At 37.1% G+C, this 27,170-nt stretch overlaps 1 protein-coding gene across 10 annotated transcripts in view; it reads right to left on the bottom strand.

Annotated features, from left to right (window-relative positions):
- The window catches only part of DMD (dystrophin), a 2,113,538-nt gene that overhangs the window by 1,272,417 nt on the left and 813,951 nt on the right, over positions 1-27,170 (bottom strand). For all 10 annotated transcript variants that reach the window (XM_081792827.1, XM_081792829.1, XM_081792824.1 and 7 more), the window contains 5 exons: positions 26,757-26,969; positions 23,821-23,934; positions 22,698-22,853; positions 7,930-8,100; positions 1,785-1,967 (listed from right to left, as the gene is read on the bottom strand). In XM_081792827.1, coding sequence (XP_081648953.1) covers positions 1,785-1,967; positions 7,930-8,100; positions 22,698-22,853; positions 23,821-23,934; positions 26,757-26,969 — 837 coding nt within the window. The remainder of the gene's footprint in view (positions 1-1,784; positions 1,968-7,929; positions 8,101-22,697; positions 22,854-23,820; positions 23,935-26,756; positions 26,970-27,170) is intronic.

The following is a 27,170-nucleotide window of genomic DNA, read 5'->3' as shown; positions in this document are numbered from 1 at the left end:
TAAAAGTGAATGAAAAGTCATGGTGTCAGACTGCAATAGTGATAAGGAAGCCAACTACTGGGCAGAAATTGATGTTTGACATGGTTGGTGACAGTTATTGGGAAACCAAAACTCTTTCATGCTCATGACTCACAGAGACTTCTCAACCAAAAGAACTGCATAGGTTTAAATTGTTTCACAAAAGGAATAGAATTAATTACGCATAACCAGAAGAGTGTATAAAAGAAGAGATAAACTTCAAAATAAGTAAGTGAAATCTCAGGAAATGGAAAATAAGGTTTTGAAAAAATAGAAAATTATACACACACACATATAGAGGATGATGTGTATATAGAGATGAGTATATTTATATATCAAAGGATGAAATATACAGTAGTCAGTTGAAGAGATCATTTGAGAAATGGAAGACGGATTTCAGAAAAATACACAGAATCCAATAGACAGAAATGGAAATACAGAGAATATTAAGGGGAAACCTTTAGATAATAGCATATGGTGACAGATGGTAGCTGCACTTGTAGCGAGCATAGCACAATGTATGGCGTTGTTGAATCACTACGCTTACACTTGAAACTACTGTCACACTGTGTTCAACCATACTCAAACAAATAGACAGAGAGAGAAAGCAAAATCTGTTGTCTGAGCGCTACAGAAAATACAAGAAAGAATGGGAAGGGAAGGAAACGTATGACATGGAGTTTCAGGGAAGTCAGAACTAATTCACTATATGCTCCATGAGGGAGGCACTTTGATTATCTAGGAAATTGCTTTCTGACAATATTTAAATGAAACATTTAAATACTTTCTTCTGTTCTTAATTTCTTTACGTCATTATCATTCTTTGCTTCCTGTTGGCCATGTGGTCCATTTAAAAGATATGCTAATCCCTCAGAAATCTATTTTGGGATATGTTTTCTAAAGGTGTCTTTTATTTTTATGTTAATAAAATTTCCAAGACTATTGGACTATCCCTCTATTTCTCATCTGTGATCACACTTATGACCTCTTTTATTTGAAATTATAAAGCCACCCAGTCCCTTTTTATTTCCTCTCCACTTGGTTGGAATATATATAAATTCTTTATCAACTATATTCACGGAAATGACTCACTTCATGTGGGGGAGGAGGACTTAAAGGCCAGCTAGCGAGCAGTATCTGGCAGCATCAGCTTTTAGTGCTAGGTAAAGTTTTCGGCCCCTGGGCACAACCCTTACTGTTAGTAAACAGTATTTTCACAAGGAGGATCATAATTTATTTTTGATGCAGTAACACAGTAATCATTTGAGACACATGAATTATTTATCAACTATTTCCAGATAAGCATAATCTAAGGGGTAGGAGCATGTGAAGAAGATAAAGCAGCACTTAGGATAATAAATATAATGTAAAATGTCCTTCCCAAAGAGCCAGGCAACATGTCCTGTGAAGAACTCTATAGGGCATAGCGGTTATTAAAAACAATTATAATAAAGTACACTTCTCCATGAAACGCCTTTCTAAAATACTTACGATCTTATGCACATTCAAATATATGAAAAAGTAAAGACCGGCTTCTATAAATCTTGAGAAAACCTGTAAGATTTTTGTGACCTAATAATAATGGTAGTAGTAAGAAGAATTAGAATTAGAACTGCTCACATTTACTGAGCAATTGGCTAACTACCTGAAATAGAAATGCTCAAGCCTAAGCAGTCTTACACCAGTGTTCACGTTCTTAATCGCGGAGCATCATACGTGACCATAAACTGACACATAATGAATAAAGATCAAGAAAAGCAACTGACTTCCAAGGTCTTGCATTTTCCATTGAGCCTGGTGCAGAGCCACTGGTAGTTGGTGGTTAGAGTGTCGAGTTCCTTCTGTAAGGCCTCTCGTGCTGCAGGGGGAGCCTCAGCTATGACACTATTGACGGACTCGGTAAGGAGTTTCACTTTTGCTTCTTTTTGCTGGGCCTCTTCCTTAGCTCTCTGAAAAATAAAGAATGCTCTTTCTTAATAGTGAGTGAGGCAATGGCTTTACTTCCAAAATGCATTCCTGTCTATCATATACTTTCTTCTCCACAAGATTCCGGTTAGATCCCTGTTAGAAGATGAATCAAAATAAATCCAATGGTGACTATAATAACTTCCGTTAATTTAGGTTTAGCTAGAATTTGGAGTCAGAAAGAAAAAAAAATATCATCAGAACATAACAGCACTTTAATCAGAATGGTGTGCAAAGCAGTCTACACGTGGGTATGTATTTGCGGTGTGCTCTCTTTCTTTCAAATATAAATGTGTGTGTATGTGTGTATACACATGTCTACACACACAGAGAGAGAGAGACACACACACATATAAAACAAGAAACAAGTATTTCAGTACTAACTACGTTCAAAAATATCCCATACTCTAGAATTGAAATCATTTATAAATTACTCAGATGGATGAGTAATATTGAAATCAGTGCAATTATCATTGTTTAAATCGAAAGATAATTGATATAAAAAGTCTTCTTAATGCTACATCCAGGACCGTATTTTGACAAAAGAAAGTTCTATTCAGTCACTGAACATGTACGACAGAAAGAGGAGAATAGCAGCCTCTGCTAGGAAGGAGGCTACCTGGTACTCAGCCATACCTTTTTGCTCTTCTCAGGTCGAAGATAAATTGTTTCACAGAATATCGACATCACACAAGGCTACTTTGTTACCATTGTGGATCATGACAACAATACCACTATATTCCATAGCCATGTTAGAATACGTACAAAATATAAACACTGTCCAAACCACACAAACCCAAACACTTCCCGGTCCCCATTAATATGACTCTGTGCTGCTTCTTTATCAATTCTACTGCCAAATTTACTCTAGTATTCCTTCATTCCAGGACAGATTTATTAAGCTACCAATCACAGAGTTATTCCCAGGCAGTGACAACATGCAATCCAAAGCAAAGCTCTTCAACTCTCCCTCAAATCATTTCTCCCTCAAATCATTTAACACCAGCCCCAATCCTACCACAGGTTCTAATATTCTCTGACTCCTACAACCAAGTTAGGTCCATATAATTGGACAAGTTGGGTTTATTACAGAAGTCCTTTCACTGGTTGAAGGCTGTTGGGGGAATGCTAATTTCATACTAGTGAGGCCTGACACATAGGTGGGAAAGGTGGGATTCAGGAAGCACAAAAAGCCCTTACATAAAGAAGAACAGGTTCTGGCAGGGGGAAGTTGGACCTACATGCAGGGTAGTGAGTGAGAGTAAAGGGATATGGGCAAAAAATGGACAAGCTCAGCTATAAAATGCCTTTGTATGTTTCAACACAATCCCCCTATGCTTTTGGATTTACTCCCATAATGCCTTAAAAGTATACAATATGATGACAAATCCAAGTTGTTTTGAATACTAAATGATTGCCTTCATTGATTTTAATTTATTTCATTGAAAATTTTAGCTGAAAATTCTCCAATCTGTTTTTGCTATTACTGACCATGAGCTCTGTGTCTATACAAGCCGTATTTTGACGACAGTAATTTTAGCATTACAAACAATTCTGACCACATTAATCACTTCGTATGTGCTGCTCTGGGCCATGACAGACATGCTGTAGGTGCTACTTTGGTGGTTCTTTAACAAAACCTTGCAGAATATTCAACATGAGAAAAGTGAGTTTCAAAGTGTTTAGGAAAGTCATCCTGGAATCTACACCTTCTTTCTTCTAGTTTATGTTAAGCCCATCTCAAATCCTCCACGAAATGAAGAAGCATGCTGTGCAGTATCCAACGAATGCAATTACATTTCATTCAAGTTACACACAACCCGTACAACTACAAAAAACGCAGGATGAGAAACATTTCCTTCTTCCTTTGTAGGGTTGCATAAATTCTTTTTTAAACAAGCTTAGAAGCAGGGAAACATTCACAGGAGAAAAGGTGGTAAGATTTTTCCACCGGAAGAAAAGGTAGAAAACTAAATAATGGTTGGCAGAATTTAGGTAAAATCCTCATCAGAAATTATGTTTTTGCTTCCCTTTGTTTCCATGAACATAACCGTCATATGCTCAGACACCTTTCATTGCCAGTATCTCAAATCGGTGGTTCTCAAAATATGGTTCCTTGAAACCACTTTGGAACTTGGTCCCTGGCATCACCTGACAGTGTGTTCAAAATAAAAATTCTCAGGTTTTCCTCCAGACTTACTGAATCAGAACTTATGAGGTGGGGCCTAAAAGTCTGTGTCTGAACAAGTCCTTTAGGTGAACGTGATGCTCACTCAGTTGTAAGAATCACAGTTCTAGTCTGTTACACATACGACAATAGTAAATACATCTTTGTAATTCTGGGAAGCACAAGGACTGGGGTTACCGAAAGTGTAGTTAAAAAAATACATAAAGAAGAAAACGTTGAAAGTGAAATATCAGAGATTTTTTTAAAGGTTTAATATAAAGTTTTACCATTTAGACATTGTAGAACTCCAAAAGAATTTTGAAGTCAGGTGTTGTTTATCAAACACTCCCCTAGGTTCTTTTATGTTAATTAAAAGGTTTTATTTATAGGGGCGAAAAGAAGTTACGAAAACAGCACTATCATTTTCATTAAAGCACAGGAAATAGCATAAATACACGGAAGGACATCTCCACTTTTTCCCTGAGTAAATTAGGGAGAGACGTCTAAGTAGGTCTGCCAGTCTCTTTTGACAATGAAGATAAATGTGCCCTCAATGTGAGTACAGGAGGAAGACCGGACAAGGTACCATCACTACCCTCTAACTAGTGAAACAGACCTGAAGGGATTACCTTGATTGGCAGGCAAAAAAAAAAAAAGCAAACAAACGAGAAAATGCATCTTCTTCTTGCCAACTCCCTTGGCTGTTGTTGTCATAGGCTGCCCAAGCGTTTCCTCTTTCCAGTATCACCCCCATACTGGCCCGATGTGGTACCTAGATCAGTTATTTCAACAAGTAAATCAAAGTGGACTAATTGGGTTTCTCATATCGAGAACTGTGTGTAAAAGTTTTAAATATCAGCCAGTCTGCTCTGTAGCACTGGAAAAAAAAAAAAAGGATCTGGTTAGCCAGATAGGCAAACTGTCCAAGGGGAGAAGGAAGAGGGCCAAAAGAGGGACAGAGCCAAAGAAAGGAACTGGGAGAAGTACAGCAGCTGCACACAAGCTCACTGCTGATTATCTACTTAGGGATCTGGGGCAGTGGCTACATAATATTAGAGGAGACTGTGGAAACAGCCAGGAGGGGATTGAAATGTGAGAGGAAAGCAAACAGGGATGCACATGACTTGGAAAGTAAACAAAACAAAAGAAAAAACAATGTCTTGGAATCGCTTGGGATGGGATGGCATGAGTGGGAATTAAATATATTCTTTACTCTTAGTTCTCCCACAGATAAAGCCTGTGACTATGACTACATTATTCAACCTACGTGAAGGTTTCAGTTTTTGGATCACCAGAGACCAAGTGTGGACTATTTTGCTTCCAAAGAATCTTCTAGCTCTCACCATCTATAATGATATAATTTCCCTAAGAGTGACCTCCCCACAGTCAAATTTAAAATCATTACAGTCTCTTGTTTGAAGGCTTACAATGGGTTTCCCCTTTCACTTTTCACGAAAACTCCCCCAAACCCTACTAAATTCCTGTATCAGCAGTTATCTACCAAACCACTCAAAATCATCTCAGGTCATTTATCCTGTTTTACTCTCTTCAGGCTGGCAGGCTTCTTTCTCTTCCCAATGAGACTTAAGGTCTTTGTAGGAACTCTTACCTCTGATTGGAATGTGCCTCTATGAGGTTTTTTTAAGGCTTTTTCTTAGGATTCATATCTCAGACTAAAGATAATGTCTCACAAATTCCCTACATGTCAAACCTTTCTAAAATACCATTTCACCGCCTGCAAGTCCCACCTAAACCCTAATTATTTTTTTATTTCACAATCTTGCTTCATGTTTTAGGCAAATTACCATGATCTCAAAAGAGTTTATTTCTCCATTCAATGCCTGCTCTCCTTCCACTAGAACGTAAGTTCCAAGTCAGGTCACTTTTATGTCTTAGTCACCACCATGTTCATTGTCTAAAATGGTATTTGGCACATAGTAAGTATGCGATTAATGTTTTTTTGCTTATATGAATAAGTGATATGTAGTATTATTAGATTAGAACAATTTTGTAGCTTTTAATACCCTGAAAACTATCACCGTTTACCCACTATAGTCTTATATCCTTATATGTTTTTTTTTAATTTTTTTAACGTTTATTTATTTTTGAAAGAGAGACAGAGCATGAATGGGGGAGGGTCAGAGAGAAGGAGACACAGAATCTGAAGCAGGCTCCAGGCTCTTAGCTGTCAGCACAGAGCCCGACGCGGGGCTCAAACTCACGGACCGCAAGATCATGACCTGAGCTGAAGTCGGCCGCTTAACCGACTGAGCCACCCAGGTGCCCCATCCTTATATGTTTTAATTTTACTTTGTACATGTGACAAAAACTACATAATCTAGTGATATTTAAACATATCAGTTGTGATGTATTTTCTACCTATAATAACTATTCACCGAATTATATAAATTATATAATAAAGTATATGTAATTAATTTCTTACCATGCAGCATCGATGACAATAATAACGGTAATAATAATTACTTTGTTATGGGTATCTATTTTTTGCCTGACATTGCTTGAGAACTTTCCTATTTCGTCTTTATAATAGTACTGAATAGCAGGCACTTTGATACCTAGTCCACAAATGAGGGGGTCAAGCCCATTGGGTTTAGGAAACTCAACCATGTTTACCAACAGTTGGCAAGGGAAAAAAAACCAGATTTTAAACACAAGTGTCTGTCTCCATAATGATTTTTTTGTGTCATGAGGCCATGAGCCAAATATTTATTAATATTTAATGTAGGCTCATGTGGTTAAATGATGTGTTACTGCTAGTACAGAAAGATAACAATTATCATTATAGTTACAAATCACTGGAGGCCCACTCTGCGTCAGGCAATTGACTTACATGCAAGTTGCAACTCTCAGTACATACATTCACATTAGAAAATGACATGGTGGAAGACTCTAAAATACAGAGAACAAACCGGGGATTGCTAGACAGGGTGTTGGTGGGGGGATGGGCTAATGGGTGACAGGTATTAAGAAGGGCATTTGTTGGGATGAGCACTGTGTATTATATGTAAAGTGACAAATCACTGGGTTCTACTCCTGTAACAAATACTACACTGTATGTTAACTAACTGGAATCTATATAGATAAATTTAAAATTAAAAAAATCATATGTATGTAAAACTTTAAAATTAAAAAAAAAAAAAAAGAAATGAAAATGACATGGTGCAGACATGACAAAGTAGAGATCTCTGAGTTTTCCAAGGCCACTGCATAGATTCTTCTTCAGGCCTCACTTCCCAGTCCCTGCCACATACTACTTTCCCTGGTCCCAAATCAACATTAATTTTTATGCTACTGTTTCAGAAGAAGTCCATGTAAACTCAGTGCTTTTTATTCACATTAAAAGCCATCTGTTAAAGTACTTAGTATCCAAATTCTTAGAACCCCCTTTAAAAATTAACACAGGTTGTTAACTACATTTTCCACTGTCACTGCATTAAGACTTGATATATTTTCAATTTGAATTTTCATCACTGGAAACAGCTCATGTGACAAGCTGATTCCAATATCTTAATACTATATAATTTCATGGGGAAAATGTTCCTTACAGTGATAGCCAATATTTATATTTTGACCACAATGCATTAAAAGAAATAAATGCTTCAGAATCCATAATGTGTACCGAACTTGAAGCTGAATTCATTAAAAATAAACCTCCACTATTAAGCCAAGGAAAGAACAGACAGTGCAGAATCACAAGGTTAAGCAATGTTGCATCTTTCTTTTTTTTTCTTTGTTTCATTTTACTTGGTTTATTTTACCTTCATCTCTTCAACTGCAGTCTGTAATTCGTCTGGAGTTTTATATTCAAAATCTCTCTCTAGGTATTCTTCTTCAGCTTGCGTCATCCATTCGTGCATCTCTGACAGATCTTTCTGAAGACTTACAGTTTTATCCAAACCTCCCTTTAAAGCTTCCTTTCTGGCATAGACCTTCCATAAAACAAAGCAACAAGCAAAGCATGAATATGGAAAGTCACAAAACATTGTCATTATATTATTACTCAACAGTCTGTAAATAACTGAAAGTTTAGATAGAAAAGATGAAGTAACAAGTAAAAAAGCTTACATGAATGAGGAAATAACTCATGGCGATTGGTTATACTTAATTTCACATTAGTGTTAAAATAAGATATAGCCATTTACTTGGCATACGTAATAAAATGAACATATTCCGCCTCAGACTATAATTTAGCTGTGTGTGGGGCTATGCTTTTCTGTGAATGAAGAATAGAGAAAAAGACTTTTTCATAATATGTCTCAGTTGGATACATAAATTTATTGGCACGGTTTCTAATGTTCATAAATCTGAGTCTACTCTTCCACTTTATTTTTTAATTTTTTTTACTCTTCCACTTTAAAGAATGAATCATACAAAACACAGTGTACAAAAAGGGGTATGAATAATTGTAAATATTTATGCCCCCAACATGGAAGTACCCAAATATACAAAACAGTAACATACATAAAGAAACTCATTGATAATAATACAATAACAGTAGGGGACTTTAACAACACACTTAGATCATCTATGCAGAAAATCAACAAGGAAACTAGGGCTTTGAATGACACACTGGACAAGATAGATTTAACAGATATATTCAGAACATTTCATCCTAGAACAGCAGAATACACATTCTTTTCAAGTGCACATGGGACACTCTCCAGAATAGAACACATACTAGGTCACAAATCTGGCCTCAACAAAGACCAAAACACTGCGCCCATACCATGTATATTTTCTGACCGCAAAGCTATGAAACTTGGGGTATGTGGGTGGCTCAGTCAGTTAAGCATCCAACTCTTGACTTCAGCTCAGGTCATGATCTCATGGGTTTGTGGGTTCAAGCCCTGCATCAGACTCCATGCTGGCAGTGTGGAGCCTGCTTGGGACTTTCTCCTTCCCTCTCTGTCTTTGCCCCTTCCCCACTTGTGCTCTCCTTCACTCTCAAAATATAAATAAATAAATAATTTGTTAAAAAAGCAATGAAACTTGAAGTCAACCACAAGAAAAAATTTGGAAAGACCAAAAATACATGGAGATTAAAGAATATCCTGCTAAAGAATGAATGGGCTAACTGAGAAATTAAAGAAGACAGGAAAAAAATACATAGAAATAAATGAAAATGAAAACACAATGATCCAAAACCTTTGGGATGCGGCCAAAGCAGTCATAAGAGGCAAGTATTTTAGCAATACTAGCGTACATCAAGAGGTAAGAAAAATCTCAAATACACAACCTAACCTTACACTTAATGGAGCTAAGGAAAGAACAAATGAAGCCTAAAGCGAGAAGAAGGGAAATAATAAAGATAAGAGCAGAAATAAATGGTATAGAAACAAAAAAAAATCCCATAGAACAGATCAATGAAATTAGGATCTGGTTCTATGAAAGAAGTAATAAGATTGATAACCCCCTAGGCAAACTTATCAAAAAGAGAAAGGACTCCAAATCACGAATGAGAAAGGAAAAATCACAACACCACAGAAATACAAAGTGGCATGAACACTGTTCATTTCAGCTTTGAAGGTAGCAACATATTAGAAACAAATCCAAATGTGCTTCCACGGAGAGTAAGTTAAATAAATTGTGAGATACACAAACACACACACACACACACACACACACACACACAATGGGATACTATTTAGCACCAATACATCTGTACTGAAGTGAAAGCTGTTCAGTATATAATTTCAAGATTAAAAAGCAGGTTGCAAAACATTATGTGTGGTAATAGGAGACTTGTGATTTTAAATCTTCATAGATTCCTGAAGTACGAATTTTTTAGAGAAGAATGTATTACTTATTAACCAGAAAAACAGCAAAACTTTAAATATCTAAAATAAAATTGTGAATGCTAATCACTTGTTACAAAGTACCCTGTTGAACCACACTGAGGAAAAAATTTTAATTTGGTACTAGAATGATTATATATTGTGTCTCTTTTACTTAAAAAAAGGAACTCTATCCCAATGTCATCAATTCTTTTCTGTGAAATTAAGTAGAGTTCTATCTTTCAAGTAATGTAATTTTAATTGAACAGTCTTAACATATAATTGATAATTTTAGTATAATAACGCTTTCATGTAATCTACCAAATACTAAATATGTGCAGAACCATATTAATTTTCTTTATTCTTTACAACCATCTTAATCCTAATATAATAATATTAAAACAACTTTCAGTTCTTTACTCTCCTTGGTGATCCATTGAAATGTAAATAATTGCTTCACTGTGACACAGCTAGAACAGTATGCCTAAGAGTTATACTAATTAAAGTATAAAGACTATTTACATAATCAATGAGCCTATAATCAGTGTAAGTAAACAGGTTGCTCAATTTCTACTTAGATCGTCTGCTGTAATCTTTTCAGGCAGTTGGCAAAGTGACAATATTAGAATGACTAATGGAACTTAGCCAAAGACTTATAGTAAAAACAAACAAACAAACAACAAACAAAAACACGCACACACATGCTATTAAACTAAACCAGAAGAAAGGAATCAGGACTGATTTTTTTTTTTTTTTTTTTAAGGAAAACCAGGCAGGAAGTCATTCTGAGGTGACAGCACAAATGTACTGGAAAGAACATCAGCTTTGGAATCAGGATGCCTGGACTCAGTCAGTAGCAAGTTAAGTGAACCTGAAGACAACACCTCATTTTTCTTTATCTCTGCTCTATAACTAATCTAACAGTTGGACCACATGATTTCCAAGGTCTTTTCGAAGCTTAACATTCCATAGTTCTATGCCTGATCAGACAGAGATATTAATTTTTTTGTTTCATATTTTAGAAGGATCTATAAAAAGGTATAGGCAATTTTTCCCTTACCTTTGTCATATTAGTGATGCAAACATTCTAGCCTGAAAGTGTGCAATCTACCCCCACAGTTTAAGATGACGTTGCCACAACTAAGTACAGAACAGAAAGTTCTTCATATTTCCTGTTCTAGAATTCCTGAACGCAACATTCAGCATTGCCCTTCCTCACTTCACTACCTGCCCTCCACCCCCGGCTCTATTTACATATAATTGACATATAACCCTTTATAAGTTTAAGGTATGCAATGTGATGATTTTATAAATATACATACTGTGAAACAATTACCACAATAGGATTAGTTAACACTTCCATTACCTCACATGATTCCCATTTTTTTTCTTTTCATGGTAAGAACATTTAAGATCCACTCTCTTACCAACTTACAAGCATATGATGCAGTATTGTTAACTATAGTTACCTGGCTATACATTAGATCTCAAGAACTTATTCAGTGTATAACTAGAAGTTTATAACATTAGATTGAAATCTCTCCATTTGCCCCACCCCCAGCCCTGACAGCCACCACCACTACTCTATTCTACAGTTCATCTTTTTTAGATTCCTCATAGAAAATTATACACTATTTGGTCTTCTCTGACTCATTTCACGGAGCACAATGCCCTCAAAGTTCATCCAAGTTTTTGCAAAGTGCACGATTTCCTTTCTCATGCCTGAATAATACTCCATTGTAGGTATATATGTAATTACGTATGTACGTGTATACACACACATATATGTATATGTACACCATATCTTCTTTATACAGTCATCCAGTGCTGAACATTAAGGTTGTTCCAGATCTTGAGTTTTGTGAATAATACTGTAATGAACGTGGGGGTGCAGATACCTCTCTGAGATTCTGATTTCATTTCCGTTGGAACTATATGCAGAAGTGGGACTGCTGGATAAGATAGCTCTAGTTTTATTTTTTTTGAGGAATCTCCATATTGTTTTCCATAGTAGTCACACCAATTTACATCCCCATCAACAGTGCAGGGTTCCTGTTTTTCCACATGCTCATCAACACTGGCTCTCTCTTGCCTTTTTCGATGACAGCCATTCTAACAGATGTGAGGTCATGTTTCACTGTGGTTTTGATTTGCATTTCCCTGATTAGGGATGCTGAGCATTTTTTCATGTAACTTTTGGCCATTTGTATGTCTTCTTTGGAAAGAGCATCTATTCAGTTTCTCTCCCCATTTTTAAACCAGATTGTGTTTTGCTACTGAGTTGTACAAGTTCCTTGTATATTTTAGCTAATGACCCCTTATCAGATACACGGTTTGAAAATATTTCCTCCCATTCTGTAGGCTATCTTTTAATTTTGCTGATTGTTACTTTTGAGGTGCAGATGCTTTTCAGTTTGATGTAGTTCCATTTATTTTTCTTTTGGCGCTTGTGTGTTGGTGTCATATCCAAAAAATCCTTGCCAAGATAAACGTCAAAGAACTTTCTCCCTGCGTTTTCCTCTAAGGGTTTCATGGTTTCAGGTATTTTAAGTCTTTAACACATCTTGTCTTAATGTTTGTGGTGTGAGTTACAAATCTAATCACACTCTTCTGTGTGTGATTATCCAGTTTTCCAAATACCACTTATTGAAGAGATCTTATCATTTTCCTGTTGAGTAAGTCTGACTCCTTCATCCAATATTAGCTGACTGTATACATGAAGGTTTATTTCTGGGTGGTCAATTCTCTTCCACTTCTTTATGTGTCTATTTTTACACCAATGTCATACTGTTTCTATTGCTAGAGCCTTGTAATATAGTTTGAAATGAGAAGTATGGTGCCTCTGTCGTTCTTTCTCAGGATGGCTTTGGTCATTTGGGGTCTTTTGAGGTTCCACACCAATTATAGGAAAGCTTGTTCTATTTCTGAGAAAAATGTCATTGGATTTTTTTTAATTAATGTTTATTTTTTTTGAGAGGGGGGTGCAGAGAGACAGAGGCAGAGAGAGAATCCAAAGAAGACTTCAGGCTCTGAGTTGTCAGTACAGAGCCTGACACAGGGCTCAAACTCACAAACCACAAGATCAGGACCTAAGCCGAAGTCAGATGCTCAACCAACTGAGCCAGCGAGGTGCCCCTGTCGTCAGAGTTTTAATAGGGATTGCAATGACTCTATAAATGGCTTTGGGTAGGATGAACATTTTAACAATATTAAGTCTTCTGACCCATGAACACAGGATATCTTTCCATTTATTTGTATTTTCTTCAATTTCTTTAATCAAATCCTATAGTTTTCATAGTATAGATCTTTCACCTCCTTGGTTAAGCTTGTTCCTTTTGTTTTTGATACTATCACAAACAGGACTGTTTTATTTCTTTTTCAAACATTTTGTTGTTAGTGTATAGAAATATAACTGATTTCCATATAGTTCTATACAATGATTTTGTATACTGCAACTTGACTGAATTTGTTTATTAATTACAACAGTATTTTGGTGGAGTCTTCATGACTTTCTATATATAAGAACACATCACCTAAAAATAGACAGTTTTATTTATTCCTTTCTGATTTGGATGCCTTTCTTTTTCTTTCCTAACTATGTTGGCTAGGATTTCCAGTACTGTGTTAAACAGGAGTGGTAAGAGTGGGCACCCTCTTCTTGCTCCTGATCTTTGAGAAAAAGCTTTCTGCTTTGCACTACCCAGTAGGACCCTGGCTGAAAAGTTGTCATATATGGTTTCTATTATGTTCTGGGGCATTCCTTTTATACTGAATTTATTAAGTTTTTTCATGAAAGTTTGTTGAACTTTGTCAATTGTGTCAAAATTTTTTTCTGCATCTATTTAGATGATATTTTTTTAATCTTTCATTCTATTAATGCAGTATATCACAGCATGTAGTATATTTTCATATATTTTCATGTTACCAATTAACATCCTTTAATTTCAGCTTGATCTCCTTTCAGCAGGTGTTCTAAGGCAGGCCTAGTGGTAATGAACTTTCTCAAATTTTGTGTGTCTGTCAAAGCCTTTATCTCTCCTTCATTTTTGAAAGACTACTTTGCCAGACAGTGTATTATTGGTTAGCATTTTTTTCTTTTTATTAAAGTTTGTTTATTTGAAAGAGAGATCACAGTAGGAGAGGGGCAGAGAGAGGGAGGGAGACAGAAAGAATCCCAACCAGGCTCCATACTGTGAGCACAGAACCTGACAGACGTGGGGCTCAAACACATGAACTGCAAGATTATGACCTGAGCTGAATGAAGGTGGATGCTTAACGAAATGAGCCACCCCGGGGCTTCAGCAATTTTTTTCTTTCAGCACTTTAAATGTATCTTCCCAATGTCTCCTGGCCTGTAAGGTTTTGGCTGAGAAATCCGAAGAAAATCTTATGACGTTCCCTTGTAGGCAAAAAATGTGAAAATAAGTACAGGGAACCTCATTTAAAATGGAGTCAGGAAGACCTGAAGAGAAAGCTGTCACAAATGTACCACCCCCCTTGCAGCCTACGTAACCATCAGAAAGAAGGAAGCTCTCTTCTTACCCTAGGAAACAATATGCTAACTAATGCCTATAGTCAAGGAGAAACCGCTAAAACCTTAAACTCTGCTCTTCTCCAAAAACCTTTTGTTCAAAACAACCTTCCCCAATTTCTCCCTAAAACCTATTAGCAGCTGACCTTGCTTTTGTCTCTTCAGACTTGCTATGGTTTGCCATAGTTTAATTGTCCCAAATTGCATCTCCTCTACTATTCCCAAATAAACTCATTTTGCTAAAAAAAAAAAGGGGGGGGGAACTAATTTATTTTTAATGTCTCTTGGGGAATATGTTTTTGAGTTGAGTTTTTTTGGTGGCCTATAAGCCTCCAGAATTTAGATGGTCAAATCTCTTTCCAGATTTGAAAAGCTTGCAGCCATAATTTCCATAAATAAGTTCTCTGCCCCCTTCAACTTGATCCATTCTACTGCTAATGCTCTTTATTACATTTTCCATTTCTTTCATTGTATTCTTCAGCTCTCAGATTTGTGTATTTTTATGATTTCTGTTTCTTTTTTAAAAAATTTTCATTTTGTTCATTTATTACTTTCTTAATTTAATTGAATACTCTTTATTTTCCTACAGCTCATTGAGTTTCCTTTGAAAAACTATTTTGAAGTATTTATCAGATAAGCTGCAGATATCCTTATCTTTGAGATTGGTTACTGGAAAATTATTATGATCCTTTGGTGGTGTCGTGATTCCTTGACTGTCCATGTGCCTTGAAGCGTGGCAACACTGTCTTTGCATTCACAGTAAAAGTCAGCTCCTCCAGTCTTTACTATCTGCCTTCAGAAGATAAATACCTTCTGTCAACCTTGTTAGGGATTCTGAGGCTATCTGAGGCTTCTATGAATATGACTGTTCCCCAATTCTTGTTCCCTACTGTGGGAGAATTCTTACCCTTATATGGCTTCCCTTCATCCTGCAAAAACCATAGTAGGTATCGACAGCCTCCCTTTTGCTTTCCCGAGAGTGGGGCTAAATGTTCAGGTGTGTGGTCTCTCCAAGACTTGCAGATTTAGACCAACCTTCTGTGCATGCTCATTAGCATCCTACAAAAGCTCACCCTTGTCACCAGCCAGAGTATGCACAGGGAGCCAGCCACAGGGTCGGGATGCAAGTGGGTGTGGCATGAAGGGCAGTCGTGGTGCTGTGGGAAGTTGGAGAAAACACTGACCCCAGTGGCTGGTAGGCAGAACTCCTGATGGAGTCAGTGATATTCTCACGATCTGTGTACTTGTAATACAGTTTCCAGCCCTGGTTGCTGTTCTCCCAGCTGCTCACTACCCCAAACTGGTGGAGCTCTGTACTGTGGATGAAGGACAGAGAAATGTTCCTCTTTGTTTAACACCCCCGCATGGCTGTGAAGCTGGGTACTCACTCACATGGTCTCACTTTTCTGCACAGCAGAAACCAGGGTTCTGGTAAGAGCTCTCTTGGCACTGACCTGTGTCACCTTGGAGAACGAATGATGCAGGGAAAGTCAGACCTTTCCTCAAACCTCTCCAATGCATCCAGTCTCAGATTTTTTTTGGTTTCACCAGTATATTTGATCTTCTCCACTTGACTCTTGGACCTACAAAATGGCTCCACTTTCTGTGGGTGGTTTTCTAAGTCAGTGTTCTCCAGGGGCTATCAGACCATGACTGAAAATGGCTGGAGAAGGTTCATGGACTACTGCAAGGTCAACAGGCAGTAGACCCTATGGAGAGGGTGAGAATCCTCCCAAGTACCTTGGCATATGGTGCTGGATCATACACCATCCACAAAGGCACAGGGAGACAAGAAGACTTGACTTAAGAGTTTGGGCTTGGGTAAATGGAAAGATGAAGTTTCATTTATTCTTCCAGGGTGACTACTAGAATAGGAAACTGAGGAGTATATAAGGAATTTGAGTCACATGCTAGATTTAATGTATCTATTCATCAATACAGAGGTATTGACTCAGAAGATGGATATACAGATTTAGGAAAAAGTCCAAATTATAACAAAATTGTGGAAGCAATAACTTACACGTAACATTTAAAGCCATAAAGCTGAATGAGTTTACCTAGAGATTTAGTGGTGATAAGGAACAGAAGAAGTCCAAAGATGGAGCCCTAGAATGATTTCAAGTTTAGAGGGCAAGGCGAAGGAACCACTAAAGGTATTTATAGTGGTCATGGAAACTGAAGGCAGACTAAGAAAGAACCAAGAGAAAAAGATGATAGAGAAGCCAATCAAACAAAGATAAAGAGTAAATAATGGATTTAATGATGTGAATTCACTAGTGACTGTGACAAAAATTGCTTCAGTGAGTGGTGAGGATGAAAACTTGATTAGGGGGCATTCAAGACAGAACAGGACGAGTGGCATGGAAAGAGTTTCTGTAAAGAACAAAAATGGAGAAGTGGCTGGAAGGAATGTGAAGCAAAGGTTTTTGTTTGTTTGTTTGTTTGTTTTGGACTTTATTTTTATGTAATCTCTACACCCAATGTGGGGCTAGAACTTACAACCCCAAGATCAAGAGTCACACATTTCACTGACTGATCCAGCCAGGCACCCCAAGGGGTGTCTTTTTTAATGATAGGAAACATTACAGAATAATTTCCTACTGATGGAAATGATCTAGTAGAGGAAAGAAATACATTTTTTTCTTTAAAAGTTTATTTATTAATTTTGAGAGAGAGAGAGAGAGAGAGAGAGAGAGAGAGAGAGAGTGAGAGTGAGCATTCAAGCGGGGTAGGGGCTAACAGAGAGGGAGAGAGTGAGATTTCCAAGCAGGCTCCACAGTCTCATTGCAGAGCCCAATGCGGGGTTTGAGATCACGAACCACAAGATCATGACGTAAGTCAAAAATCAAGAGGCAGACACTTACCCGACTAAGCCACCTACACACGCTGAAATATACTGCTGATGTAGGTGGTAGGGGATGTTTAACAGGTGACTTAATGTCTGTGCTGAAAAAAGAGGATGGTAGGCAACATATAAGTGGAAAGGCTCGTCTTACATAGGAGTAAACACAGGTCACTCGTGTTAACAATGGGAAAACAGAGTCGTTAACTAACGTGCAAGTCAGTGGGAGTAGATGCAAGCTCCCTTCTAAATGTTTCTATTTTTTTCATTGAAACACACAGCTAGTTAACTGCCATACAGGTAGGAGAGAAGAAGAACTGGTAGAGATCTGCAAAAAGAAATTTGTGAAATACTCATCAGAGGGGTGGGGCTGTGAATGGATATGAAAATTGCAGTAAGATTACCAATAAGCACCAAGGCGCTATTTGAAGTTTGCACGCATGATTTCCAAATGAGACTAGCCAGTTATGATATGTGTTTTCCTCCAGCCATGTTCATCCTTCCCGGTACTGGCACAGCATCAACTGAAAAGTGGATCTGATCTGACCTTATATCCATGTAGGATACTGTCACATGGATATAATATAGAAAGACAGGAGAGGACAAGAGAGTTGAGGGAAAACACAAGGGGTGCTCTTAATGATGGATTATAGAATCAACTTTGAGTAAGGAATGGCCAAGACAAGATTAAATGCTTTTCTAATGAGAAGCTGGTAAGATCACTGCATTATGCATTCCATTAGGAAGGAAGAATTTTTGAGGTTGGATTACTGAGGGAATGAGCTGGAAATTAAGGTGCTGATGGTTGCAGGGTAGGGTACCTGAGGTTGAAATTATGGAGAAGTATCTGGTAATGACAATGTTTAGGTTACGGGGCTGAGACCGGGTAGCTAAGGTAGAATAGAAGACACAATCATCAGAGGAGCTTTCAAGGTAGTGAAGGCTGGAAGAATCATCCGAGAAAATATTGAAATCAGGAAGAATTATGACAGTAATGACAGTAAGTCCGTTGTTGAAATATTCAAGAAATAAGGAAGAGTGACTGAGGGATCTGTGGATGATTGTACCCAAAATATGCATTGAGTGAGAAAAAGACAGTGATTTGCAACTTATGACAATGACATCCTTCTAATCTCTAGACTCAGTGTTTCTTGGTAACTACTATAAATTTAGAGCTGCTAATTAAAAAAATATATTTACGCACTAATTATTTAGAAACGACACATGTTTTATAATTTTATATATGCAGGTTTATGTCTGTTTTATGTCTGCTTATTTTATTTACCACGCATGTACATAGTGGTTACTCTGTGCTAGGTACTCATCTACATACTTTACAAGATTAACTCATTTGATCAATATTATAAAATTCTTATAAAGTAGGCATTAATATCCTCACATTCTCAATACGGGGAAACTGAAGCAGGGAGAGATTAAGCAACTTCTCCAGCACCACACACGTAGGTTATGGTGGGGGCAAGATCTAAACTGAGGCGATATGGTTCCAGAGCTCCTGGTCTTACTATGTTTGCTCTGAAACCATGAGAAATCCTTCTCCATCCTTAAGAGTTTTTGATTTTATCGGCCAAGCATTTCCAGGAAGTGAGCCTCGGAAATCTTTTCATTGTGAGATGGAAGTTACCTTATATAAATGACATCTCTGTCTTTATATACACAGTTTATACGCCCAGTTCAAGATGTACTTCTAATGGTCTACTTCTCCAAAGTAAACATGACCAAAATGGAAGTACTGAGTAGTCTACTAAGCTAGTCAATATTGTTCCTTCTTCAGGCCCAAGTCTTTCTTTCATTAGTTAAAGGCATTGTGGCCAACTCTGTTGCATAACACAGGAAACTGAAAACATTTTGATTCCTCCTTGACTCTCTGGACTCTTTACCAGCAAGCACTCTTTACCAGCAAATACTGTCATTTCCAATAGGATCTGATTAAAAGAAGAAAGGAACGTGCCATGTTAGAAAAAGAATAACAGTCAAAGGTGGGTATGAGTGTAGAATCCATAATCAAAAATATAACAAGGAAGAATTTGCCTAATTGGCAAAAATACGGATAAAAGCTAAGACTACATTATATAAACATAACGTTGAGCACACTGAGTGAAATAACCTTACTGGAGACAGGTCTTGCTGGAAAGAGTTTCAACAAAGTTTGAATCACACGAGCACTTTGGCCCAGTTTTCCCAGAATAACATATCCCTTCCACACAATATTTGCTATATAATGAGAAGATGCACATAAACAGTAATGAGAGACAGAACAACAAGCATTAAAGTGATCTCCATCTCTACTGACGATTTTGGAAAAAATCGGGAGAGGTTTGGACAGTGAACCAAACATAATGTCACCAGAGGATGACGTATTTCAAATTTCTTGTCTCTCCATCTCCACTCATGCCCTTCCTGTCCTTTGCCAGGAGTACTTTCTATCTGGACAACTGCAGTTCTTGCCTGTTTCCGCTTGTGCCGCTTCCAGCCATTCTTCATAGAATAGGAATATAGAGAAAAGTTTTAAACAGCCACTTGAGATGATGCCACTTCTGTATCTGGAAGCTTAATACCTTCCCAATGCACTTAACGTGCATACTAAGTCCTCACTATGACTCATGAGACCATTCACGACTTATTTCCCCCCGGTTTTCTCCTGGCTCATACTGCCCCACTCAGAGAGGCTTCCCTTCTGTTGCGCATACATGCTCACTCTTCTCCCCTGCCTCAGCACTTTTTCCCACTTCATCTTAGATCCACACTTTCCCTAGTCCCCATGTCAAAGTGCCAGGTTCTTTGCACTAATCAGATGTCAGCTTTCATTCCACCTCTTCAGAAAAGACTTAACGGTCTACCCAACAAAAAGCAGGCTCCCTGCTCCTTTACTCTCATTCAGAGCATTCGGATTGCTTCCTTCAGAGAATCCATCGACGTTAAAATTAGGCATTTGTGCAATATTATGTTAATTCATTTACTTTCCATCTTCTCTACTAAACTATACCCACCATGAAGACAGATATTTATCATGTTTATTTTCTTCCCTACTTAACATCTGTTACAAAATGTTTAATAATATATACTGAAATATTCTAATAAGTAATTAAGAAATCCTAAAAATGTTTCTCTAAAAATTATGTAATTGTATGTATATTAGTTTCTTTAATAACCATATAACAAAATAATGTAAAGATATGTATAATTATGAAATCCTTCCCTTCCTCCTTTCTTCTTTTCAGTATGGTCTACCAACTTGTGAGTTATTTGAATGATGATTATCCTTTATTTTAGAAATAACTAAAATTTTGGGATTTTTTTTTTAGTTTTTATAAATTTATTTTGATAGAGAGTGCACACGTGCATGCAAATCGAGGAGAGGCAGACAGAGAGAGAATCCCAAGAAGGCTCCACACTCTCAGCACAGAGCCCGATGTGGGGCTCAAATCCATGAACCATGCAATCATGACCTGAGCCAAAACCAAGAATTGGACACTTAACTGACCGAGCCACCCAGGAACCCCTAAAATCTTGGGGTTTTTTATTTGGATACCAAACTTTTAGAATTTAAAAAGCCAACCATTTTATACCAACAAAATCAAATCATGGGATCTCAAAGGATCTCCAAGTATATCAGACATTTGGACAATTTTGTCTCTAATTTTTTTTTCAGATTCTGGCATCTAAAAACAAATGAGTTAATTTTAACCCAAGAAAGAACATCACACCCCATTTTGTATGTAGCCATTTCTATAATGCATAGATTTACAGTTTCCAGTGCTCTCTGGAGCCCTGAACTGGGCCCAATACTCAAGCTTGGCTTCCATACTTTTACTGTACTGTCTGACTTCTGTTCTGGATTGCATGATACCTTTCTTAAGAAACACAGATCACTTGCCCATAAGATCAGAGCATACACAGTGTGATACATTCCATGGAGAACCAAAGAGATGTAAAATATTCTAGGATGTGATGAAAACACGGATGGGATCTATGGAATTTTTGTTATGAAGCAGGCTAATGTGTTTATACCTCTCTTAAAAGGCATATCTGTGGTGTATGTTATAGCAGACATAAGGTCTTAAACAAGGACATTTTAAGACTAACTTGAGATATTTCAAAAATTACACTTCTCCAATATGCAAAAACCTTGAGGTTTCAGTAATACTGTTGTGTGTATATGTATGTGTGTGTGTATGTGTGTATGTATGTGTGTGTGTGTGTGTGTGTGTGTGTGTGTATGCTATCATTTTCCCTCTTGCTCTAAATTGGTGTTGTTCTTTCCATTCATCCATTAGAAACATTCAACAAATGCCTTTCATACTGGCCTTGCAGGAAAACATAAATGGTATAATCTATCACCTAAATAATATTTTTTTTTTCCTGAACATTCCTTCTAGAGCCGGCTTACTCCAGAGAAGAATGCAAGCTAGCTGACCCAGGGCTATCTTCGTCTGTGAGTTAATAGAACTGTTGAGCATTTGCCAGTGACAGTATTAGCTGGGTGACTTGCCTTGCCTTTTACTTTTCTAAATTCTTTACTTTTTCAAATTTAATTTTTGCCTTGTGGCATGATTTCTTTTCAACTTTGAAAGGTTACTGAGAAATAACGAAAGACTGGCTGTGTCTAATACACATAAGATGAAACCTCTTATTAACTTCAAAAAAGGTACTGGTATACTGAAAAATAATCACTGCTTTAGGTCAAAATTTCATCTTACGAACAAGAAGTATTCGATATATAGTACTTGTGTATATAATATTTAATTTTCCAGAATGCAATCTCAAAATTAAAAGTAATATCTATAAAACACTCTGCTGCATAAAAATGAAGCACTCGGATATGCAGAGTGATTTTGTGTTTTATTTCCCCCTCTGAGCTATTCGTAACTATTTCCCAACTTTAGCTCATTTATTGAAATAAATGTAGTAAAGAAGCCAAACTTGCCTATCTTAATAATCTGAAGTGAAAATTATTTATCATATTTGTACATGCACAGAGACTACTCATTCATTTTATTTCTGTACCAAGTATACAAGTGTAAAGTATGTTCTGCTAATCCAATTACTATTACAAAGTTATGCACAAGAGCAAACATTCGATGAAAATCAGACCTTAAAAACAGGACATTGTTGTTCAGTATGTTCAGTATTTAAGGTCATCTCAGTCAGGATCCCGATAAGATGAGTATATACTATTTAACATATATACTATTAGAATGATTTTTTATGCTAGACAAAGGCTAGTTTGAAGTAACCATGCTTTACGGCATCGACATACTCAGAGATGAAACTTTCAAAATGGGCAATGGTAAAGGGAGACATTAAGAAATCTTAATTAGATAAAAAGAGGCAAGCTGCAGCGAAAGAGACCGTACGTACCTGTCGGCATACGTAATCCCACTGAGTGTTCAGTTCTCTGAGCTCTCTCTCAAGTCTGCAAGCAAACTCTGGCTCCGCTTCATTCTTTATCTTCTGTGCACCTTCATTGACACTGTTGAGACTGGGCTGAATTGTCTGAATATCATTGACTAAAAGCTAAGGAAATAATTCAATTTAAGCCAGCTGCAAAAATTACCACAACATACTCGAAATACAACAGAGAGAGGAAACATATAATGAGGATTCATGACACCGCATGTACGTCCTTTCCTTTAAAACGTGATATACACCCACCTACAGATGTCTCAGCCTTACAAAAACTGTTCAGTGGTTTTGATGCTATGAATCAAGTACGGAATTATCTGTATTCTACTTAGATCAGATACAAAAGGAAATAAATTATTCCTTGTTGGAAAAATGTGTGAAAATGATGGGCTTTAGACATCACTGTTTTTGAAATGATTTCGGTTTTCAAACTCAGGATATTGCTGCAACTGTTTATAGCATGATGGGTGTGAAGGTTATTTGTAAGCTGGATTTGTTTTTTGGTTTGTTTTTTAGCTTGGATTTGCAAAGCGAATTCTTTAAAGAGCTAGATTACTTTCATTCCACGACATGACAATGGCATAATGAATATCATTTCCAAAGTCCGTATTGTGTAATAATAGAGTACAGTGCAGCAGGTCTGAGTAGAGCAACACAGTATGACTCAAAATCTGCAATAAGACATAATAAACAGCTCAAAGGTTTCGTTGCCTTTACATTAAACTTTATTTTACACCAAAATAATCTTACGAGTGTTGAGGAAAAGATCATGCTTTTCTCTTCCTCATTTATCCAACCCAGTTTCTCAACCTTGGGCACTGCCATCAATTTAAACTGGCTAATTCTTTGTTGTGAGGGGCTGTTCGGGGATACACACATTGAGGGACACACACAGCACCCCAGGCCGCTACACACCAGTAGCATCTATCCCGCACCAAGCCGTGACAAAAATGTCTCTAGACATTGCTCAGTGTCCCCAAAGGGAGCAAAATAACTCTGGTTAAGGACCACTGACATAACCAAATAATAACTTTTATATAAAAGACTGCATATGATAGGGGTCATATAAAAATCTTACCCTGCACTGTTTCAGCTGTTTTTTCAGAATTTCTGAGTCCCCGAGGGCAGGCCACTCGTCCTTCAGGAAAACATCAACTTCAGCCATCCACTTCTTCAGAGTTTTGATGTGATTCTGGAATCAGAGACCCATTTTAAGCATTACTGGGGTGCCGATTTCTCTTAACACAATTCATCACAGTGATATTTATGAACACATGCCCAGGAACAATTCCCTTGTTTGAAGGATATCTCTAAGTAGCTCTTCAGGAAAAGAATATTTTTACTAAGACTGCATTTTTATGGTCCACAGTATGAGCACTGGTGTATGAAGTCTGCTATTGTTAAAAATAAAAAATTACTACCAAATGTGGTTGTATGATGTTACTCTTGAGAACATTAAATCATATCCCCCTCTAGAGAAATTTTAAGTTACAAAACAACTCATGATAATACTAACAATGTGCCCTTACAGTACATAAAACAAACTATGAACAATAAACTCAATGTAATGGTGTCTTTATAGCCTCCCTAAACCTGAACTTCCACAAATTGTTTTCTACAGTTGACAGTTTAAATAGTCCCCCTAGTTGGGAACTTTGCAGAACAAGATTTTGTCATCTTGAAAGAGAAAACTTCTGATTTTAATTTCTTATTTGCTTGACCAGGCTGAAGTAATGATCGGGTGAAAAATGTCATCTTTTATCATTTATAAATAGCCAAGTATCTCCCATTATTCTTTTTCATATATTGCTTTTTACCCCTCCTGCTTTTTTTGGCTACTTTTCAAATGTATGATTTTCGAGCTCCTTTATTTTCCACACAATTCAAATATGCTGCCCAGATGTGCTATTTTCTCCCTTCTTAATTAAATTTCTGTTGAAAATATGTGCTTCACAGAAAGCTTCCCTTTCAATATGATTAATAATAATGCTTTTCAAAAGCATTTGACTAAATCTAAGAACTTCAGTTCTCAACATTATCATCTTGCTGATATCTCTGGAGTCTGGTTTTGCATTTCTTCCACATCACCGCTGTCCTAGTTCAGATCTTATCACTGGCTCCTTGATTACTGCATTAGGTCTTTTTGGTATCTGCCTCAATCTTACCCTATGCTAATCCATTCTCCACTCTCCATGTGTCAGTGTTTTTCTTCTGTCCTCCTTCTTCTTATCACAGTGATGCTTTGAAAACAATGATATCTTTCCCCCCTCTAAAATAGCATAAGTTCCAAATTATTATTACTTTTAATTCCATCCCTACTAGGTTGTAATTCATGTTTCAAAGCATGGCATCTAGGACCACTCATTATCTACTCCTAGGTCATTTTTCTAATAGTATATTTTATTAATCTCCAAACATATTTTTGTCTCTTCAAAAGTGAACCCCTTCTGGCTAAGAGGACGTATCACTTCATTTTGTTATGTACCCTTTTTTTCCCCCTCTTTATCAGCTGACTAAATTCTACTTCTTCAAGGTGTAGCCCAAATAACCCATATTCCAATAACATTTCATAACCCCTTTGCCCAGTGTATGTTGGACTTCCTTTCTGTCTACTGTCATAATGTTTACCACTCTGTTTAATTTACTTCCTACGTTGGCTGGAAAATGGCCTCCCAAGGTGTTCATGGCCCCATCCATGGAACCTGTGAATATGTTACCTTATATAGCAAAAAATACTTTGCAGATGAGATTAAGGATTTTGAAACGGGAAGATTATTCTGAGTTATTGAGCCAGGCACAATGTAATCACAAGGGTTCTTAGTAAGAGAGGGTTGGGGGTAAGAGAGCTAGAGAGAGAGGCTGTAAGATGCTCTACTGCTGAACTTGAAGAAAGAGGATGGGATTATCAGCCACGAAATCCAGGTCATCTCCAGAAGCTAACAACAACAAGGAAACAGATTTTCTGCTAAAGCCTCTAGAAAAGACAGCCCTGCCTACAGCTTCATTTTAGCCCAATGCAACTGATTTTGGACTTCTGACCTCTAGAACTGTAAGATAACAAACTTGTGTTGTTTTAAGCTACTAATTTGTTACAACAGCAACAGGAAACTGACACACTTACCATTTCCCTTCACTAGAATATGAGCTCCTTGTTGGCGAGGACCATGTAATTATATTCTCTTCTACCTCTGATACTGGTAAAAGTGTGTGTGTGTGTGTGTGTGTGTGTGTGTGTGTGTACACATACGTTTACATGTAGAGACCTGTTCGTAAGTATATTGTGCTTTATAGAATGTTTTAGGATTGCTCATTTTTTTTGGTTCGTAAGCAGTAAAAACAAACAACTAACAGCTGAACTGAGACTTAAACCCAGAAGCATGTTGTCCCAATGCTTTCCAGCATGCCACGATGATGTCCAAGATTCATTCTAGCATTAATGTTTTTCTTGGTGATTCGCCACGTAAGAGAGGTATTACTTGGATCACTAAATATTTTAGATTTTAAAATGTAATTGTTGGTTTACTATTTTCAGCTTAGCTGATTAGTAGTATGGTGGCACCATTTAAACAACTTAAGTCAGTAGGAGCTGGTCTATGGCATGTAATAAGGTCAAATTTAGATACACAGTTACAAGTAAAATATGCTGATAAAATGATATGGCTATATTACATGGTAGATGATTGTTTTACCTATATTTTAAAGGACAACCAGACTAACGGAAAGACTAGTTTTGAAAATTATTAAGCTAAAAATATGTTTAAGTCCTATCGGTTTTGGGGAAAAATATAATTCTAAAGAAAATCTAAGAAGCAGAACTCTTAATTATGGTTTTCTTAAACATGCAAGAAAACCCCCACTGATTTCACAAAATTGTGTGTCTTTTGATCTCATCACTGAATTTGAAGAAGTATGGAGGTTAAATGTCTGTTTGCCTTTAAATTTATAACACATCACTAGGGGAGAAACAAGCAAAGAAAAAAAAAAATGAATACAAAAAGTCCAATCCTGACTTACCTGAATTTTTCGAAGTTTTGCCATTTGCTCCTCTAGCTTTTGGCAATGCTCAAGCAGCTGAGAGGACAGCTTCTTCCAGCGGCCCTCAATCTCTTCAAATTCTGTCTGGTACTTCCGGCTAATATCAGATGGTGCTTTCCTTGACATCTCTTTCACAGTGGTGCTGAGATAGTTTAGGCCACTTTGTTGCTCTTGCAGGGAACTTTGTAAAGCCTCAAAAATTAAAAAAGGGAAAGTACATGTATACTAATTGAGGAATAATAACCAGTTTCATTGTACAGTTTCACTTGCAAGTTTCAGCTACATGTATTTGAAGTGAAAGCTATGTGGGGCACCTGGGTGGCTCAGTCAGTTAAGCGTGCCACTTTAGCTCAGGTCATGATCTTGCATTTGTGGGTTCAAGCCCACATCGGG

This window comes from Panthera onca, chromosome X (genome assembly GCF_046562875.1).
Source record: "Panthera onca isolate mPanOnc1 chromosome X, mPanOnc1 haplotype 2, whole genome shotgun sequence".
Classification (NCBI taxonomy): Eukaryota; Metazoa; Chordata; class Mammalia; order Carnivora; family Felidae; genus Panthera; species Panthera onca.
Note: the sequence above shows the minus strand (reverse complement) of the source record. Positions and strands in the feature narration are given on the sequence as shown.